Source organism: Dama dama, chromosome 6 (assembly GCF_033118175.1).
Source record: "Dama dama isolate Ldn47 chromosome 6, ASM3311817v1, whole genome shotgun sequence".
Classification (NCBI taxonomy): Eukaryota; Metazoa; Chordata; class Mammalia; order Artiodactyla; family Cervidae; genus Dama; species Dama dama.
Genome location: NC_083686.1, coordinates 43,911,286 through 43,932,201, shown reverse-complemented (window position 1 = coordinate 43,932,201; position 20,916 = coordinate 43,911,286). Strand labels below are relative to the sequence as shown.

At 37.7% G+C, this 20,916-nt stretch overlaps 1 protein-coding gene across 4 annotated transcripts in view; it reads left to right on the top strand.

Moving 5' to 3' along the window:
- The first annotated feature begins 726 nt into the window (after positions 1–726).
- CEP135 (centrosomal protein 135) overlaps positions 727–20,916 on the top strand; it is a 76,312-nt gene continuing 56,122 nt past the window's right edge. For all 4 annotated transcript variants that reach the window (XM_061145910.1, XM_061145909.1, XM_061145908.1 and 1 more), the window contains exons 1-9: positions 727–957; positions 3,982–4,138; positions 5,640–5,830; positions 6,775–6,942; positions 9,304–9,445; positions 11,441–11,525; positions 15,024–15,152; positions 17,293–17,508; positions 20,309–20,374. In XM_061145910.1, coding sequence (XP_061001893.1) covers positions 4,026–4,138; positions 5,640–5,830; positions 6,775–6,942; positions 9,304–9,445; positions 11,441–11,525; positions 15,024–15,152; positions 17,293–17,508; positions 20,309–20,374 — 1,110 coding nt within the window. In that variant the 5' untranslated portion in view covers positions 727–957; positions 3,982–4,025. The remainder of the gene's footprint in view (positions 958–3,981; positions 4,139–5,639; positions 5,831–6,774; positions 6,943–9,303; positions 9,446–11,440; positions 11,526–15,023; positions 15,153–17,292; positions 17,509–20,308; positions 20,375–20,916) is intronic.

Genomic DNA, 20,916 nt, shown 5'->3' with positions numbered 1-20,916 from the left:
AAGTATTCACACCCACAAAGCAGTTAGGTAATATGCAAAGACAATACATTTTCAGAATGAAAGTCCTACTTGCCAGAGCAGTAATCAGAAAGGAGGAAATGAGCTCGTCTCTGATCATCTAGAAGTTTTCACGCGAGAAATAGAATTCTACAATTTGACCATGTGTTTTCTGTTTATGAACAAGCTCTCTAAACCGAGTTGATTTGAATTTAATTCCATTCACAAATGTTTATTGCGGTTAGTGCCAGAGAAACATAAGTGAGTAAAATAATCTCTGACTTCAGGAATTCACAACTGGGGACGGCAGGGAGAGACATACAAACAAATAATTACGTTTTGACGGGATGAGTTATAACTCACGGGATCAAAACATCATGATGTTATATCATCACAGCGGGTTGAGTATAATCTAAGGGTCTACACATCTGGACATGGGTGTGGGAGCAACAGTTAATTGTGTTAGGTGGCTGACACGGAAAGTTGCAACTGTGCCTGTCGTTGGTGATCAGGCGAAGGCGTCCCCCTAACGGGTGAAGGCTAATCCGCGGCAGGGACCAGGGCTGGGCAGGATTTTGACCCCGCGCCGAGAAGGTCAAGCAAGGCACGCGATCGACTTGGAGGAGTCCCATCGCCGGCAGCCGCTGAGGTTAGGGGTTCGCCGGCCGCCAGGGGGCGCCGCGGCCTCGCGCCGTGCGGGCCGTTGCGTTTCCGGGCACCGGGGCCCAGCGCCGCCATCCCAGTCCGGCGCGTCCCCGCTGCGCGCGGCGAAACGTCGGCCGCTCCCGTTACCGAGGCAACCGCGGCACCGCCTCCGCGCCGGCCCTGATCGTCTCTCCGCGCCATTTTCAAACTGTCGTAGCGCCGGAGCCGGTGTCTGGGCGGAAGGAGCCAGCGAGGGAGGCGAGGCGCGAGGGGAGATGCGACCGCAGGCGGAGGGAGCGGCGGCCGGGGCTGCGGGTGAGCGCGGCGCGGGGCGGGAGGGCTGGGCAGGGCGGCGCCTCCGCCTCCCGGGCCGTCCCCGCGGGCCGGGCCCAGGCGCTGCCGGGAGGGAGGCCGCGCGGCCTCGGGAGGAAGCGGGCCCCGGGCGGGCGGGGCGCGGAGCCCCTGTCGCCTCGCCGCGGACACCCCCTTCCCTTCAGCTCCCGACAGCGGGACTGCGGCCCGGAGGTCGGCCTGGGGTTGCCAGGGCTCCCGGGTCCTCCGGCCCCGCTTGCCGCGCGTCTGTGCGGTTCCAGCAGATCCGCCTCCTATCGACTGATGGGTTGATTTAAAAGTTAAAATACCCTTTCGTATAAGAATCATACAGGCTCTTTGTAAAACAAAAGTGCCCCAAAGCCTAGGACGAGTCATTTATTAACCTTTGTCCGGCACCTTAGTAAACATCCCCTCTTCCACTCTCTACTGTTTTTAGTTCAGTGAGGGAGGATTCGCGAGATAACCTAGTTAATGATGGTTTGGGGTGTTTTGTTTTTCTAGCCCTTGTGCATGTATATTATATACACAGGAGATTATATATAGATGTATATATATGCACGCACACACAGAGATGCACAGGATACTTTTGTAAAAATAAGATGCACTGGCTTTCAGACGTGAGCTCCCTAGAGTTAAGGAAGTGGGTAGTTCCAAACACGTATGCGTGGAGGACCTCCAAACCTTACCTTTTATGTTGTTCTGCTGGAAAACTTTCAGTATGGCCGCAGTGTTTGGATGATGTAGACGGGCGCGTTGTGTTGGTGGTGAAGGACAGCAGCCCATGCATGGGTGGGGAAAGCCTAATACATGTGTTTTTGTCCTTCCTGAGAGGATTTTAATCTTTTTCATCTGTCGTATGTGTTGATGATTTTTCTTTTTTAATACTCATATTGTCTCTCAGAAGGATGTGAGGATGTATTCTTTCTGGGTAGCCAAAGTTGATACCAGACAAAAAGGAGGCATGTTTGAATTGTGAGGCCCTGCTGGTTCTTGTTCTGACAGGTGCACGTCTGACTTCTTCAGGACTTTTTCTAGAACACCTGCATCAGTCAGGTCCCTCTTGTGGAAGGAACCTGGAAAGAGCCTAGCATAGAATGGGGACGTCATTCAGAGAAAAGGCTAACAAGAATGTGGAGAAGGAGAGATTTGTAGGAAGGAGTTATCAAGGAGCAGTACTCACTTAGGAGTCATCTAGCAAGTTGAGGCGGCATAATGCAGAAACCTGAGCGCTGGGTCAGGACTCAGGAGACCTGACTGCCCACCTACTTGGTGACCTTGTGATTTAGAAAAAGTTATTGTCTCTAGGCAGCCTTTCCTCATCTTTGAATGTGGAGGGTGTCCTTGACCCTTTTTCCCTCATAATGGTTGTGAGGATCAAATTTTGCATATATTCATATCCATGCATGTTTTATATAAATTGTGAAAAGCAATACAGATGTAAAACAAAGTTTTTGTTTGATTTAGAAATATGAGTACCAGGACCACATTTACCTGGCAAAGGTTAGAAAAGAGAGCATGTTTTTTTAAAGAAGTGATCTTTGGATAACTCCATTTTAGGGCAGTTTGATAGATGATATATTCATAGATATTTAAAAAGACAAGGATAAAAAGATGTTCAGAGATACTTACATGTTGGGGTCTTTCTTTTTTAATCTAAGTAAACTTTACATATGCTATTTGAAAAGCTTTGATAAATGTATACATTGGTGTGATGTCTGTCCCCATTACCACAATATTTTCATTACCTAAGAGAACTCCCTCTCGCCCTTCCAGTCAGGCTCCAACTACCCCCATCACTCTAGGTGACAGCTGTTTTAATTTCTATGTACATAGTTTAATTTTGCCTGTTTTGAACTTCATATAATCATGGCTTCTATTGCTCAGATGTTTTTTAATTCATCCATACTGTTGACACGTACCAGTTCTGTTTTATTCTTGAGTAATATTACATTGTTTAAGTATAGTGTCCTTATCCTTCTTCTGTATAGTTTGTTTACAGTTTGAAGCTATTATGAATAAAGATGCTTCAAATATTCTTGTAGAGTCTCTTTATAGATGTTTATTTTCATTTTCTTGAATAAATACCTTGGAGTAGAATTACACAGTCATAGGCTAGAAGTATGTTTAACTTTATAAGAAACTGCCACACTTTTTAATTTATTTTTAATTGGGGGATAATTGCTTTACAATTTGTGTTGGCTTTTGCTATACAACAGCGTTAATCAGTTATGAGGACTTATATGTCCTGTCCCTCTTGAGCCTCCCTCCCACAGACTTTTTCCACAGTGATTTCACACTCCTGTAACAATGTGAAAATTCCTGTTACTCCAAGTCCTTGAAGACATTTAGTATTGTACCTTTAATTTTAGCCATTCTAGTATGGACAAAATTATATTTCATTGTGGTTTTAATTTGTATTTCTCTGATGTGGTGTTAAGCATCTTTTCATATGATTGTTCTCATTCAGATATCTTTTGCAAATCTTAGCCTTGCATTTCTTATTGGGTTATATTTATTATTGAATTGTAAGGGTTCTTTCTGTATTTTATATACAAATCCTTCGTTAGATATTATGAATATGTTTCTCCTACTCTTTTAAGTTTTTTGTTTTGTCAAATAAAAGGATATATTTTGATGAGCAGACATTTTTAATTTGAAGAAATCCAATTTATCAAGTTTCTCTTTTATATTTAAAAGAAAAACTTAAAAGAGGCTTCTCTAAGTATTCTCTGCCTGTCTCAGGCTTGGAAAAATATTCTTCTTTCTTTTATCTAGAGGTTTTATTGTTTTAACTTCTGTGTATTAAGTTTATGAGGGGATATTTATTTTAATGCAGCAACATGGATATCATTAGCATTGGATTTAAATCAATCTAAATATTCTAGAGAGCTGTCTGCCTGAAAAGAAACAAAAAAATAATTGCTTCATATTAAAAGAATCTTTTTTTAAAACATTAAACAATAATAATAACTGATAATAGAACGATGTTTCACTCTTTTCTTATAGGATTTTAATTTTTGGAAGTGAATAAACCTAGTTTGGAACACAAGATGACTACAGCTGCAGAAAGAAAGTATCTTAATATTAGGAAAAGATTGGATCAGTTGGGATACCGCCAGACTTTGACAGTGGACTGTTTACCTTTGGTGGAAAAACTTTTCAGGTAAAGATGGAAACACTGCTGCAAACTTGTGTGACCCTGAATCCCATTTATCTAGTTTTCTTGTTGAGCTTCGTGCTTTAGTACAAAAATGGGTAGACTTTTAAAGTCCTTAAATCGCCTGAAGCTTCTCTCTTCTCCACGTCGCAAAACTCCAGGGTCACCGTGCACTCTATACTGTTTAGAGTAAATGTTTCTGAGGGTTTTGTCTGTGAGTAAAAGTACAGTTTTTAATGTGATTTTCTGATCTGGTTAGGAGTTCTGTAGCTGCTCTATTCACTGGTTTTTATTTTATTGAAATGCAGTTGACATGATATTATGTTAGTCACTGATCTCTAATTGCTACGCATTTATGATGCTTCTCTAAGGTGGTTGATCATGACTTTAGCTGTTAACATGTTAATTTAACTGGAAGATTCTTTGTGATTTTTATTCTTTTCCACATAAATCCTATTACTGTGATTTGAGACTAACTACAGCAGAGAAATGGTCTAGGAAGTTTTTGCAGTAGGACTGTAAGTGATAATGATGAAAAGAAGAGGGTGGATGAAAGATACTTTGTGGTCTCTAGTATGGCCTCCAGAATCCTTCATGATCTAGTTCTAGGTCAGCAATTCAGAATTATAGGGTGGGAGTATGTTTAACTTTCCAAGAAACTGACACACATTTTCCCCAGTGATTTTACACTCCCTTCATCTTCCCTGCACCAACCTCCTGAAGCTTCTGAACACATTTCACTCTCGCCCTTGGTCTCTCCATATGCTGTTCTATCTGCCTGTAAAGTCTCTTTCTCCTCTCCTTCCTGCTTTGTCTTTATGCTCAGTTAGCTATATGGCCTGCAGCTCTCTGTCACATATACTGCACGTTACCTTAGCTGTTGTTATTATTGGAAATTTGTTTTACCTTCCCATTAGAATGCAGACTTCCAAGAAACTAGAGACTGACTGTTTCACCGCCATACCTAGGACAGGCTGAACGCAAGGTCGGCACTGAAATATTTATTGAGTTTATCGCAGAGTGCTGTAACTTTCGACAAATGATATAAGCTCCATGTCAGTGGGTTCCTTACCATGTTCCCTGCCCAGTAAATGTTGATGTAGTGAATATTCTGTTCATCTGTGTTCTTAGAGATAGGTAACTGATCCGTGTTTGTTGCATCCCTGACACTCAGCATGTAGCAGGCATTCAGTAAATGTTAAATGACCAAGTAAGGTTCACAGATTCCACAGGATCAGGTGACTAATTAGACATGGGGGGGTGAGTGAGACCAAGTTTAAAGATGGTTCTGCCTATGTGTATATGTTTTATAACTTAATTACAACAGGAAAGTTTTGAGACCTTCCTAGTACCTTGAAAGACCTCTAGTGTTTGTTTTTGTATGTTTGATTTTTGATTTGATAGCATGTTAGTATTAACATTTAAGTCCTTTTAGAAGTCTGTTTTTAGTTATTAAAAGTTAATAGAATGTTTCCTTCTATTTGCATTTTCCGTTCTTTAATGTTAGTGATCTAGTTCATACAACAGAAAGTCTTCGGAAATCAAAATTATCTGCTGTGAAAGCTGAAAAAGAGAGTGCCAATTTTGATTTTGTATTGGAACCTTATAAACTTGAAAATGCAAGGTTGAGTAAAGAAAATAATGAATTATACCTGGAATTAATGAAACTGAGAGAACAATCAGGTCAACATATTAAAGGTAAATTTTTGTGACTTTTGAAATTTTTGCCCTTTTCATTTTATATATGGGAAGTCCTACTCTACCTTTGAAACTATTGATTAGAAAATGTGATAGTCTTCCTACTGATAGTTCCTGAAATATTGTAGGGTGTGTTGAAGAGTTTCCAAAAGAAACATAAATTTGCATTCCACAACTATATTCATCTTTAGTGAATGTGGATTAAATTTTTAGAATTAAAATTGCTGTAATGGTGGTGGTGTGCGCTCAGTTGTGTTTGACTCTTTGTGAACCTGTGAACTGTAACCCACCAATCTGCTCTGTCCATGGAATTTTCCAGGCAAGAATACTGGAGTGGGTTGCCTTTTACTTCACCAGGGGATCTTCCCAACCCAGGGATTGAACCCGCGTCTCTTGTGTCTCCTGCATTGGCAGGCAGATTCTTTACCAACTGTGGCACCTGGGAAGCCCAAAAGTTGCTGTAGAAAATATTAAATGCTGGTACTGAAGAAAAATTTTCTTGTAACAACTTCTGTGTTTCTGAGAAAAAGTTGTATGTCTATTGTTCTGATTCTTTTATATCCTGTTTTTGATCTGGAAGATAGAATGATTTCAGAGGTACTAGGCAAAGGGTAAATTATGTGGCTAACTTATTATAAAATCTTCTTGTATTTAGTAGAAAGCCCTGGCTAATACTTGGCATGAATTGATAATCCCTTAGCTTCATATCCAATTTACTGGATCAAAAGCTCATATTAGTCTCATCACAGAAGAAAAATATAATTCCTTTTTGTGCTTAGTGACTTATTTGCAGTTTTGTTAATCGTGGTAGAAAAGTTACAACCTTCTAACAAAGCATGTAAGAATCAGGTGGAGCCTTTCAAATTATTGTGATTTTTTTGTTTTATGAAATGGAAGAACTTCTTGATGTATAAAAATGCTCTTTAAATCTTTTTCCTTTTAAGAGTTGAAAACCACGTTGAAAAAGTGCGCACGTGAAACAGCTGATCTGAAATTTCTAAACAATCAATATGTTCATAAACTCAAACTTATGGAGAAAGAAAGCAAAGCTAAGAACGAAAAAATTCAACAGCTTCAAGAAAAGAACTTGCAAGCTGTAGTTCAAACTCCAGGTGAATCTGTTCCCTCTCAAAACAAATTATATACATCTAATCTTGTAAAGATGTTCAAACTGTTGACTGCAATGGGACTTTGGGTATTCATGCTTTAGACTTTAGTATTTGAAAAGTATTTGGATAGTCACAAAACCTTTAAAATTGATTTCTGAAGACCCAGCTTGTATTCTATACATGTGCTTAGAAACTTATATAACAGTAAACTTCTTAGGTATAAGTAGTCTATCCTCAGTGCCTAGGGTTTTATTTCCTTTATTATTAATTTGAATTCTTTTTTCTATTATTATTATCATCATTATTATAAAAATAATTCCTACTCTAAAGACTTTGAAAATGATATACTTTGTTGTTTCTTAGTTTATTTTAGTCTTCTTAGCCTTATGCTCAGTACTTATCAGAGAAGAAAAAAGAAATGATGGGGCATATGCAGCATTAGTGGTTGTCCAGGCTCAAAGTTGATGGAAGAATCTCCAGTAGTAGTAACCAGATCATGGAGGTGTCTGAACCATGAGATTAAGGTCATGGAAGTAAATGAGGTGAAGGCAGGTGCTGAATTATGAGACTTGGTAGAGACTGAGGGATTAAAGAACATGGTGAGGACCGGTAGTAATTTGGTCAGAATGAAGGTTGCCTCAGAAGAGAGTTGAAGATCTGGAAGCTGGCTCAGTTCTATCTGGTAACACAGTCCAGGCTTAATCATGTTACTCTGTGCCTGTAGCTGACTGAAGAGGAGACTCTGAGAATGGAAGAATTGCAGACTGGGCGGCCAGGATCAGGGAGGAATCCGTGGGACTCGAAATGGCAGAAAATAAGCTGGGCAAGCAAGGACCATGAGCCAAAGGCAGAAAAGATGCGGAAATGTGGGGGAAGATCTCAGAAGTAACTAAAAGATTAAGAAAACTAAAAAAGGAGGATAATTAGATTTTCTGAGAAAAGAGTGGGCCTAAATCAAGGGTGATTTAGAGATGTAATCTCTAAAATTTAGTGATGGATAAATTTAGTAAACTTGGGGTGTAGAGGAATTTCCAAGTTTCTGTTTGAAGTGAATGAGTGGATGAGTGAGGATATTAATACTATTTCTTTCTTTTTTTTTTTTTTGGCTGCACCATGGGGCATGTGGGATGTTAGTTCCTTAACCAGGGATCAAACCTACGCCCCTAGTCTTAACCACAAGACCACCAAGGATGTCCTGGTACTATTTCTTAAGATAGGGAATATGGAAAACAGAACAGAAGTCCACGGTCTACAAAGGGTTTGTTGAGTATGTTATATCCATGGGACATTCACATTGAAACTCCTAGTATGCAGTGGAATATGTAGATCTGTCCTCAGAAATGTGGTCCTAGATGAAGAGTCACATTTGGAAATCATTGGAATATCCTGAGAACTGAAGCTTTGAATGTGGTAGGAGTTACTAGTGAGATTATGTAGATTGGAAAGAGAGGAGAACCAAAGACAGACCCTAGGAAATTGTCTTTTAAGGCACAGATGGAAGAAGAGGGTCTCTGAGAGAAACTGAGAAGGAGCAGCCGAGGAGGAAAACCAGGAGATGAGGGAAGAGGAAAGTGGTTTGTGTGTTCAGGTGTGTAACTACAAGCAGGTCACCTAAATACTCTTGACCTGGTTTCTTCATCCTCAAAACAAGAGGTTAGGAGTATAGAAAACTTGTTAGGATTCTGAGGAAGACAGAGTTGTGGGTTGTGTTTGTTCTTTGTGAGGGTCAGTTAGTTTTTCAAGTACGTGTCTAATCTTGGCCAGGTACTGGAAAAGGTGAATTATCCTTGTGGTTTGGACCAATATGGGATATATCTAGCCATCAAAAGAAATTACTCCTGCTGGTTTTAAGGATAATTAAGAAAATTCCCCATTAATTCAGGATACATATTCTGCTATATACTGATTTTGATTCTTAAAGTTTCAGTTATCTGCTCTTTTGGCCTTGCTTAATAAACATGTTTATTTTAGTTATCATTGCCTTCAGCTTCTCATTTGACAGTTTTCTGCTGGTGATGACTTCTTGAGCTCTGTTATGTACCACAAGGCACACTCAACTTTTAGTCTTGCCACAGTTTGGTCCCCATCTCATGAAGGGACAGATTAAATCTGGGCATATATACCAAGCATGAAGAAAATAAAGGTTGCTTTCTAACCATGTCTTGTTGAGGTTTGCAAAAATGAGTTGTTCAGTTAAAGATCAGGTAGGTATTTATATGTAAGGGAGAAAACATTTGACCTGGCTCTTATGTAATAAGAGCCAGAGACATACTTTATAACCAAAAGGCTAATCTTCTGAAGTATTTAATTCTAAGACAGTGTTTTGTTTTCAGTTTTTGAAATACACATTTGCTTTTTTTTTAGGTGGCAAGAAAAGAAATATTGCTTTCAGGCGCCAGCGCATGCAGATTGATGAACCAGTCCCTCCCTCTGAAATCACTTCATATCCGGTTCCTCAGCCGGATGACCCTTACATCGCAGACCTCCTGCACGTGGCTGATGACAGGTGCATTAAAGAATCCTCTGTTGGCGCTAGTTACCTCATCACTTGGTTAGCCCTAAGTTTCTTGATAGTAGGGTTTTGTCTTCTTAACTAGCCTATCTCTGGTGTGTAGCATAGAACTTTGCACAAGCATTCAGTAAATGCTTTCTGAATATATTCTGAATATTGAAGGTTTTCACTTGTTTTGAAATTTGATTTCAAGTAAATCATATATCTGAGGTTTCTGTCCATATTTGCTTTAAAACAATTTAGTGCCACCTAGAGCCTATTTGAGTAGAGTTGCTTTGACATTCAGCTTTATCACCCAAGTAAATCTTCTACAGACTCTGCGTTAGTTCAGATTTTTCTCAAATGCCAGTAGCATGAGTAGACTTGTAACTGGCTGTGAAAGTCTTGCTTCATGACTCTCTAACTCTGTATGTTGGTGTTTCCTTAACTTGGAATCCGATGTAAATTCTATTTTAATTATAATTTCAATTAACTCTTTGGAAAAGGGTGTAAAGATGCAATTTTGAGAAACTTACAACCCGGTAAGAAGGTGAGACAAGGGGAAATACACAAAATGCCATTAAGAACATGTTAGAAGGTGCAGACGAGTAGGAGAGCGCTAGTGACAGCCTCTCGGGTCTCGGCTGCAGAAGCAGTTTAAGTGCAGAATACACTAGTGGGAATGGCTGGTGCAGCTGGCTTTTTACTTGTAGATAATGTAGACAATATGAGAGCGTTTTCTACTTTATTATTAACCTCTATAGCAATTAAAAAAAAAAAAAAAGACATTGGTTGGGGGACTTACTAGGGTCTTTAGCTCAGTTATTCTCACACAATGTTATGTACCTGTATTTATACACTTACTTGACTTTACCCATGAAATATTTTGTGTTTTGTTTTTCTGGTACTTATAAATTAGGACTTAGACAATATGTTAATATATTATTTACCGAGTTTTAGACGGCTCCGTATGTATTCGATTCAATGGACATGAACTTGGGCAAATTCTGGGAGATGGTGAGGAACAGCAAGGCCTGGGATGCTGCAGTCCATGGGGTCGCAAAGAGTTGGACACAACTTAGTGACTGGACAACAACATGTGTATCATTTTCTGTCTCTTTCTTTGCCTTAACATTCTTCTTTTCTATCAAGCCATCATAGATAGCGTTAGTCTCTTGATTATCTTATTTGTTTTATTTGCACATGCACTGTATTTAGAGTCACTCATGCATATATGAGTGCGGTTGCATACATACTGCTCTCCTCCTCCTAGACTAGTGGGTGGTGTTGGTTCTAGTAATACTAACAGCAGGTACAAGCAGTGTTCAGCCGTATTCTGCCTATCCTATGGAAAATCTCTCTTAAAATTAAACCTGGCTTCAGGCTTTATTTTTCCAGTATGAAAGTGATTATGTCCTGTTTTGTTAATGCTTGGCAAAGTTTGATGTAGTACAGTACATTTAGGCATTCATACAATTCAGATGATTTAGACAAATCTTGATTCTCTTGGAATTAACAAGTTCCAGGAAAGAGTAGGTTTTTTTTTAGCTGTAGTTACCTGGAAAATTGGTATTTCTCAGTATTTTTCTTCTCTCTAAGATTGCAAGATAGTTCGTTAGAAAATACAGGGTCATGTGGGGTCAGAAAACATTTAGTCCCTTGTTTCACTTAATAGTATTGTGAGTTTTAGACTTGATGCTTAGTTCCCTGAACCTAAGAATTGGCAACAGTACCCAGAAGAATTTGTCTTAAGGATCAAAATGCAGTAGGAGACATAATGATTCTGAGTTTCAGATTATTTACCACTCAGTTTTGTATCTGTTCTTATAAAATTAAATCTCTAAGATGATGTACTCTGTGCTGTGGCCTGGGAACCCTTTGGCCCAGCACCTCCTACCTCACTGAGAAACAAAAAGTTGAGGGTTTTTAAAAGAAGGCATCTAATTTCACTTTTGTAATTTTGTATTTCTTATCAAAAATATATTGACATTACTTATAAATGTGTTTCAGAATTCAAGAACTTCAACAGGAAGTCTGCCAGTTACAAGAGAAGTTAGCAATGATGGAAAGTGGACTGAGAGATTATAACAAGCAGGTAGGATTTTTTATTTATCTAGTTGGGATTGAGGTGAGTGCGCTGTGACTGTAAATAGAATTGGGTTATGTTTAATATTTCTGATATCTGAGTTTTTAATACAGCTTTTCTTTTTAGTAAATTCATTAATAGAATTAATAGATGGATTGGCTTAGATGGCTTCAGAGCCTTCAGTCCATTCCCTACACTATGCATTGAGGTGAATAGTAGTTTGTTTTTTTTTTAAGGTGAATCGTCTATCTCCCCAAATATTATAACCGTATTAACTGTTTCCATCTCAAGAGGTATTTTATTGAAGTGTATTATGCTTTATAATAGTATTTTTAAAAACTTGTTTTACCCTTTCTGTAGATTTTATCATTTTAAGTATGTCTTTGAAAGTTACTCTTCCGAGTGGCCACGCTTGTTGAATGTTTTCTCTGTACGCACTGGTGCTCTGTAAAGAAGCAAGGGAGTGAACAGATTCAGGGTTACATGAAAACTTTCTCTATAAGCACCAGTACCCCATAAGATGGTTTTCTAAAGAAGCAAGGGAATAAGTAGATTCGGGGTTACATGAAAACTTTGAACAACCTTTGTTCTCTAATACTTTCTTTTTGTGTCTTGGCTAAATTCTGATTTGGGTAATTATAGGCTTTCTTTCTTAATATGCTTACTGAAGTTTAAATCAGGTAACATGTTTTTCATATTCTGCACATAACTATGTTTTTTTGGAGTGAAGAAATCTGCACATACCAGTATAGATGTAACCTATGTATTGGTATAAGTGTTAAGTTTATAAAGTACTTTGACGATCACTTGGATAAATGGAGTTAAAAGGAATTGTAGTAATGTCATCCAAAAAACTTACTTTATGGAGAGATGTTGAACATATCAAATATGCATATGAGATGAATATTAATTGATATTTTTCAATTTATATTCAGTCATTCTTTCATCACATTTTTTTCCTAAGTACTTTATGAACATAAACTGACCAGTCTTTATTGTCTTCATGAGGTGGCTGAGGCGTTTGAAGAAAATAGCCTGACCATTCTGATTGAAATCACCAATTTCATGTGGTTATCAGTCTTGATTGAGTCTGCTCTATCAGTTTTTTTTTTTTTTGGTGGGAGTTTGTTCTCTTCTCAGCATGTATTCCAGATTTTACAGCTCTCTTCAAGCTTTTTCCATGGCCTGTAACACCCTCCTTCTCAGCACATCGGCTTCTTTTTCATTTTCCTATCTCTGCCTTTCAAATGAGCAATATTCACAGGTTCTCCTTAAGACTTAATGGGTAGGATGGTATTCTTCCTGTTTTGTGTGCTTGGCCCCATTCCCTCTCTTCTCCTTAGGATATTGCTTTAATCAGTTATTCTTTAACAAACTTATATGGCCATTTTAATGGCTATACATTTTTTCAGTACTGTGAGGAGATGCTTTTATCATCATCACTAATACCCCTTAAAAAATCTTTTAATTACCTTTCCCCTCTTGCTAACTAAGGCCTTCTCCTTCATGCATACTTCTCTGAAAGTGAAAGTGAAGTCGCTCAGTCATGTCCGACTCTTTGCGACCCCGTGGACGGTAGCCCACCAGGCTCCGTGGTCCTTGGGGTTTTCCAGGCAAGAATACTGGAGTGGGCTGCCATTTCCTTCTCCAGGGGATCTTCCCAACCGAGGGATCGAACCCGGGTCTCCTGCATTGTAGACAGATGCTTTACTGTCTGAGCCAGTCTAAAGGGTGTCTTATTCTTCTTTCTCTACTTCTTCACTTCCTGTTCACTTCTTAACCTTCTGTTGGCCTCTGTCCCCCACTGCATAAGTTGGTCTAGTCACTGTTACCATTGACATTAGTTGCTGGGTCCAGAAGGATACTTTTAAGTCTTCATTTTCCTGACGCACTTTGCAGTATTTGACATTAATGATCATTTCTCTTTGAAACTCTTCTGTGGCTTCATTTTCTTTTTGTTTTCCTTTTCTTGCCTTTTTTTTTTAGCCTCTTATAATATCGTCTTTGCTCTTTTGTCTGCCTGCTCCCTAAAATATCACCAATCCCCAAGATTCTTTGACTTCTCCTCTCCATGTTTTCTCAGATAGTCTCATCTACTCTCTTAGTTTATTACCTGAATATTGATGACTCCCCAGTCTCTCAGGCTGACACTTCTCTGCTGAGTTCCATTCTGATATGCCCAGCTTGACACTGGCATTTCCATTTGGATGAATGCTGTGTGTTCACATATGCCTAGTGCTGAACTTTCCAGCTTCTGTCTGACATTTGTTTCTCTTCCTATATTCTCAACTTTGGTTGGAAGCTAAGCCAGCGTTCTGTAGTCTTTATATGTCTCATTCTCTGCCTGTCACATACCACTTGCCAAGTTCTATCAGTTCTTAAACTTACGTATTCTGTTCTGTCCTGTCCCACTGTTTCTTAGGCTCTAATCATTTTTCATATGTTCCTACATTAGGTCTCCTTGCTTCTGGTCCTATTCTTATCACATTCACCCTTTAGTCCTGAGTAATATTTCTCCCTAGTGAAGTATACAGAGCTTATCATAATTAGTTCCTGCCTAATTCTTTGGCCTCATCTCCAACTATTAATTCCCCTTGCGTGTTGTAATTCAGTCACACTGAGTCACTTCTGCTCATTTAAACATAGCATGTTGCCTGTGCTTCTTTGTCACTGCCTGGAATATCCCTCCTTTCTTCTCTGCCTAGCATATTTTATAACTTTTTTGGACTTATTTGTTCCCTTGACTACTTTGGTACTATATATCTATTTCTATTATTGTATCATTGAACAACATATTAAAGTAGTTATTGGTTTACTTTATTGCTTTTCCTGTAAAGCTGTGTGTTCCTGAAAGTAAGGGATCATGTTTTATTCATCTTTGTATATTTAGAACTATGCTCAATAATTGTTTGTTAAATTGAATACTTGGTTTTTGTTTTCAATTTTTTTTTTAAAAGAAAACCAAAGTTTGAAAGTGTGTGTGTTTTTCTAGATTCTTGCATGTGAATTCATGGTTGGTAGTGATGTTTTTGACTGTATGTCTGTTTTTTTCTGCGTAATAGATAGTAAAGCAAATTCATTCCGGCCTTATATCCTTTTTAATAATGAGTTTCAGTAGCAAATCACTTTCCTTTTTGTTTTATATTCGTTTGTTTATCTCCCATTTATTTCACCAGGCACTGAAGTAGTTCAAACTCAGTTCCAGGACTTAGTTTCTTTTTGTATAAACATTGCCTAATCTTAGAGGAGGGAAAAAACAAAATGTAAAACTAGAAAGAATCTCTTCAATAAAAATACTTATGAAACCTGTGTTGACAATTCTTAGGTTGAGATTTTCTGTGTATATTTTTGCTCTGCGTAAATGGATCTCATAATACCATTTATGTGTCAGTAACATGTGGGAGAAAAGAAAAATGGAAGTATATTCAAATAAACATTTGTGCAGTGTTAACCATTTCAGTTCAAAACCATATCTTTAAAAATGATAGCACAACTTTATGTTTTCAGATTGAACTTAGAGAACGAGAGATAGAACGACTGTCGATTGCATTGGATGGGGGTCGCTCCTCTGATATCCTTTCTCTGGAGACTAGAAATAAAGCCAATGAAAAGCTTATTGCTCATTTAAATATTCAGGTAACGACTTTTATGATTATTTCACTGAGCGTATAAAGTTGTAAGTGTTTTTAACAGTCTTTGGGTTTGTAAAGGTGGAAGGGTTTTTTATTTGGGTATTATCTACAGCAGAAAAAATTTCATAGAGTCAGAGTATCCAAAATTGGGTACAGCTGTTGAAAAATCCTGTTTTTATGTTTAATGAGGTGTAGGAATTGATATACCACAGTATTACGTGTTTAAAAGAAGAGAATAAACTATAGGTAAAAAGTAATCCTCAATTTGCTTTAAAAATTGTGCATATACATTCAGAGAGAGAAAACACTAGAAGAAACTACACCAAAATACACTAATAAAGGTTTATCTTTGTGTGGTGAGATAGTCTTCTTTATGATTTTCTCCATTTTCAAAATTTTTATTTCTTTTATAATATTACAAATGTTATTTTTAAAAATAAATATAAAAAGTAAACATACAGTTTTTATTTAACTACATAGTGGTTTGCCTTGCCATGCATTTGACCTAAGAGTGAAAGAACAAGAGACTTCGTGAAACATGACAAATGACCTTTAGAAATTTTTTTTTAACTAAAGCACAGCTGAGTCACTGTGTGTTACTCTCTGGCATGCAGCAAGTGACTCAGTTATCCGTATTGTATCTGTGTTATTTTTCATATTCTTTTCCATTGTGTCTCTTTGTTTTTAACTGCACTGGGTCTCCTGTGCTGCATGTGGGCTTTGGTTCCGAAGGCCGGGGCGACTCTAGGCAGCGCACCGGCGTCTTGCGGAGGCGGCTTCTCTTCTTGCCAAGCTTGAGCTCCAGGGCCCAGTCTTTAGCAGTTGCAGCGGGCGGGCTCTGGAGTTGCATTTTTCAGGCTTAGTTGCCCCGTGGCCTGTGGGATCCTAGTTTCTGGATGAGGGGTTGAGCTAATGTCCCCTGTTTTGGCAGCTGGATTCCTAACTACTGGACCACTAGGGAAGTCCTTCCATTATGTTTTATTACATGTTATTGAATATAGTTCTCTGTGCTATATGGTAGGACCTTGTTTATTTTATATACAAGAGTTTGTATCTGCTGATCCCAAACTCCTAATTTATCCCTCCCCAATCCCCTCTCCCCTTTGGTACCCATAAATTTGTTTTCTGTGTCTTCGAGTCTGTTTCTGTTTTGTAAGTAAGTTCATTTGTATTTTTCTTATTCTACACATAAGTGATATCACCTGGTATTTGTCTTCTTTCTGACTTCATTTAATATGATAATCTCTAGATCTGCCCATGTGTCTGTAAGTGACTTTATTCCCTTCTTTTTATGGCTGAATAATACTCTGTTGTGCGCGCGCGCGCACACACACACACACACACACACACACACACACACACATACACACACACACAACATCATCTTTATCCATTCATCTGTCAAGGACATCAGGTTGTTTCCATAGGATCTTTAGAAATTTAGATATCACTGCTGCCTGGACTGCAGCCAGAGTAGATTAAGTCCCAAATACTAGCATAGCTCTTGAGCAGTGCTGTTCAGTAGAAATAGGGTATGAGCCACATATGTCATTTAAAATTTCCTAGTAGTCTGATTAAAAAGAGTAGAAACAAAACAAGTGAAATTAATTTTAATAATGTATCTACTTAAATATATCCAAAATGTTATCATTTCAACATGTAGTCAGTGTTGTCAAATATCATTGGCATATTGTACTATTTTTTTGTACTGAGTCTTTGGACTCCTCTTTGTATTTATAGTACACCTCTGGACTAGCCACATTTTAAGTGCTTAGCAGCCATGTGCAGATGCTAGTGGCTACCGTACCGCACTCCAGTGGCTACTGTATGGTACCGCACTCCAGACTGATATCATCATAGTGGTAATCTTGTCGTATATTTAGAGCTCTATATTGGGAAAAGGTTCACACAAATTTTTTACTTATCCTTTCCTTCCATGCTTGAAAACTGAAGACATATATATATTTTTACAAAACCACTCATCAGCAGTTTTACAAATCAAAACAATATAAATTTGAAAATGTAAAATAGCTGGAGTTTTAAGTTTCAGTATTTTAAAAAACACAGTATTTTGAAGTATTTTGAAAGTTCAGTATTTGATAATTTTCCAATTTATTGACTTATGAATTACAAATTCCATATAGGTTGACTTTCTTCAGCAAGCTAATAAAGACCTGGAAAAGCATATACAAGAGCTTATGGAAACCAAGGAGACAGTAACATCTGAAGTTGTTAATTTAAGTAACAAAAATGAAAAACTCTGCCAGGAATTAACTGAAATAGACCAGTTAGCACAGCAGTTGGAAAGACATAAAGAAGAAGTGCTCAAGACTGCCGACAAAGAACTTGAGGAAGCAAAGGTACGTCTGTGGGGGCGCTCGTTAATTCCCCTAGAGTGCCGTGAACTTGAGTTCTTTTGATATCCCATCCAGGTCTTTTGGTTTGTTTTGTAATTCAAGCTTTTTTAAAGTGTTATTTACATGCTCTACATGTTTGCACTTTCTCCAGTTGTTCGCATGTCTTTCTGAAGCACATCTATTCTTATGGCAATTCTCCAGATTCCTTCCTCTTTTCACTCAAGATTTTCATCTGTCCTTTCTCTGCATTATGAGCAGGCTTCTGAAGTTTGTCCTCTAGGTCATTATGTGCTCATGAACCCTTTAAAGGTATTTTTTGAAATTATGTATGTCCTTGCACATTTTTAAGTTGGTAGCTAACATTTTTCATCTTTAAATAGATGCAAAGGATGTAATTTCTAATCAGTTGTAAACATTGAGCTCTTAAAATTGTCATATTGTTCTTATAAATATAGCCAGTAGAATCCAAATGACCCTTCTTGAAATCCCCACAAAATTGTATCTTATTGTAACATATTTTATGCTTGAATATCTTTTTATGATAACTATCAAATGTCTGTGCAATTAAAAACATACATGAATTGAAATTTTTTTAATTTAAAAATGTCCTGTGACTGTAAGGTTCAGAATGTTAGCATTTTCCTGTAAAAAGTGTTATCATTATAATTATTAGTAGTCAATGGATCAAAGTGACAGATGTAGCACAAATGTTGGTACTTATCAGATAAAGAAGTAAAATTGTACTGAAAATACAACTTTTAGTAAGATATAATGGGAGAAAATAGCATCTTAATAAAAGGCTTTGACCAGCCCCAACATTTCAGGTGTTGTCTGGTACTTCAGAAGTTTTTTATATGTAGAGATATTATAGTATGAAATTAGAAGCTTGCCTTTCTTTTGAAAAGTGGGCAAAAGGCAATTGTGGGAGGGTAGGTGGGAAAGAAGAATTCACATGATACCTAGACCACAGGTTTTCAGGTAGATAATTTTTAAGAAAGATATTTGCAAATTAAGAATCCAGATATTGATTCTGTAAAACTGTACGTATATGATAGTTTTGCATAATACTTGGATAATCTTTATATTATCCCAAGTATGAGTATAACCTATTAATAGTTTTAAGGTCACTACTTTACATCAAACTAAAATGAATTAATCTTATACAGTGTCATCGCCATTAATTAGTAGAATAGAAAGAAACGACGTCAACATAATAAAGGCCATATATGAAAAGCCCACAGCTAACATCATACCCAGTGGTGAAAGACTGAAACCTTTTCCTCTAAGATGAGAAACAAGACTAGGATGTCCATTCTCTCTACTTCTGTTCAACATAGTACTAGAAGTCTTGGCCAGAGGAATTAGGCGAGAAAAAGAAGTAAAAGGCATTCAAATTGGAAATAAAGAAGTAAAATTTTGTTTCCAGATGAGATGATATCATGTGCAGAAAACCCTAAAGATGCCAATGAAAAAAAAAACAACTAATAAATTCAGCAAACTTGCAGGATACAAAATCATTGCATAGGAATCTGGGTGCATTTCTATATTAAAATCCAAAAAGAAAATTAAGAAAATAATCCTGTTTACAATAGCATCAAAAAGAATAAAGATCTTAGGGATAAACTTAATCATGGAGGCAAAAGACTTATATACTGAAAACTATAAAACACTGCTGAAAGAATTTAGAGACAAAAATAAATGGAAAGATATCCTATGTTCATGGATTGGAAGACTTTATTGTTTGAATGTCCCCACTACCCAAAATAATCTGCAGATTGAGTGTGATCCCTCTCCAAATCCCAGGGATATTTTTTTTACAAAAATAGGAAAAAATCCAAAAATTCATATGGATCTCAAGGGACCCAGAATAGCCAAAACAACCTTGAAAATGAAGAAAACATAATTAGTGCAATTTTAAAAAATTGTTTATTTTACCAGTCTTAGTTGGTACGTGGGATCAAGTTCCCTGACCAGGGATCAAACCTGGGCCCCCTGTGTTGGGAGCATGGAGTCTTAGCCATTGGGCCACCAGGGAAGTCTCGATTAGTGCAGTTTTAATTTTGCTTTTGTGACTTTGGTTTCTTTGCAGTATTTCTGTATCTCATTGCTCTCCTTTTCTACTTTCTTTGCATGTTCTCTCATGTGTGCACAACATACTGAACAGTTTCACATGTCACATGGGCAGTAGTTGAGAATGACAACTTGGCTGAGTAAAAGATTCCTGTTAGGTCATAATACTTTAACCTTGGCATTCAGCACTCTCAGTTGCCATTAAGAGGGTCCAGGTTGATCGTCTCCTGGATGAGGGCATGGCAACCCTCTTCAGTATTCTTGCCTGGAGAATTCCATGGACAGAGGAGCATGGCGGGCTGCAGTCCCTGGGGTAGCCAAGAGCTGGACACAGCTGAGCGCTGAGCACAAGCCCAGGTTGATAGTAGTGGGTGCTGGAAGAGCAAATAGGGTCGGAAAGCCAGGAAATGACAGGGCCATAAGAGGAATCCTAAACATCAAGGCTCAAGAAAGGTCCTACAAGTACACAGACAGAAGATTTTCAAGTGGCTCTCTTGTTGCACATGTTACAAATAGGTCCCTATAAGCATTCAGGATACCAGAAATTAAAGAGAAAGCTAAACTTTGTGTCCTCTTCATGGAAACTGAGGCCTAGAGCTGGCTGAAGCTTTGGCTCTCACTGATGGCAGGGAACATGAATTACTCAAAAATGACTTGGCCTCATCTTCACTGTCACCTAGCGTTAAGTATTCTTGACTTTTAGGTATGTACCTAATAAGCTTTTTATTCCTAGAAAGAGATTAAAAAAAACCTTTCTGAAATGCGGAATCTTGAAGAAACAATGGGAAAACTTCAACTGGTGAGTAGGTTTTGTATTGAATTGCTAGAATTTTCATTAAAAATTTTATGTTTTATTTTACATTTTTTTGCTAAATATAATTTATCTATCATATTTACTGTTTTAAGTGTACAGCGGTTTTGGTTTAGATACAAAGTAGTACAGCCATCACTACTAATTCCAGAACATTTTAATCACTCCAAAAAGAAACCTCGTACCCATTAGCAGTCAGTCCTCATTTTCCTCTGCTCAACCTCTGACAGCAGCTAATCTGCTTTCTGTCTCTGTAGTCTATAATTTGCCTATTCTAGATATTCTATGTAAATGAAATTATACAATATGTAGACCTTTTATGTGTGATTTACACTTAACCCATTGTTTTCAATATTCATGCATATTGTAGCATGTATCATTACTTCTTTTTTATGGCCAGTAATATCCCATTGTATTATATATTTGGTTTTTTATATTATTTTAATTTATTTTTATATTTTATATTTATATTATTTATATTTCTAGAAATTAAAAAAAGTTTATTGTAATAGAGTTGATTTACAATGTTG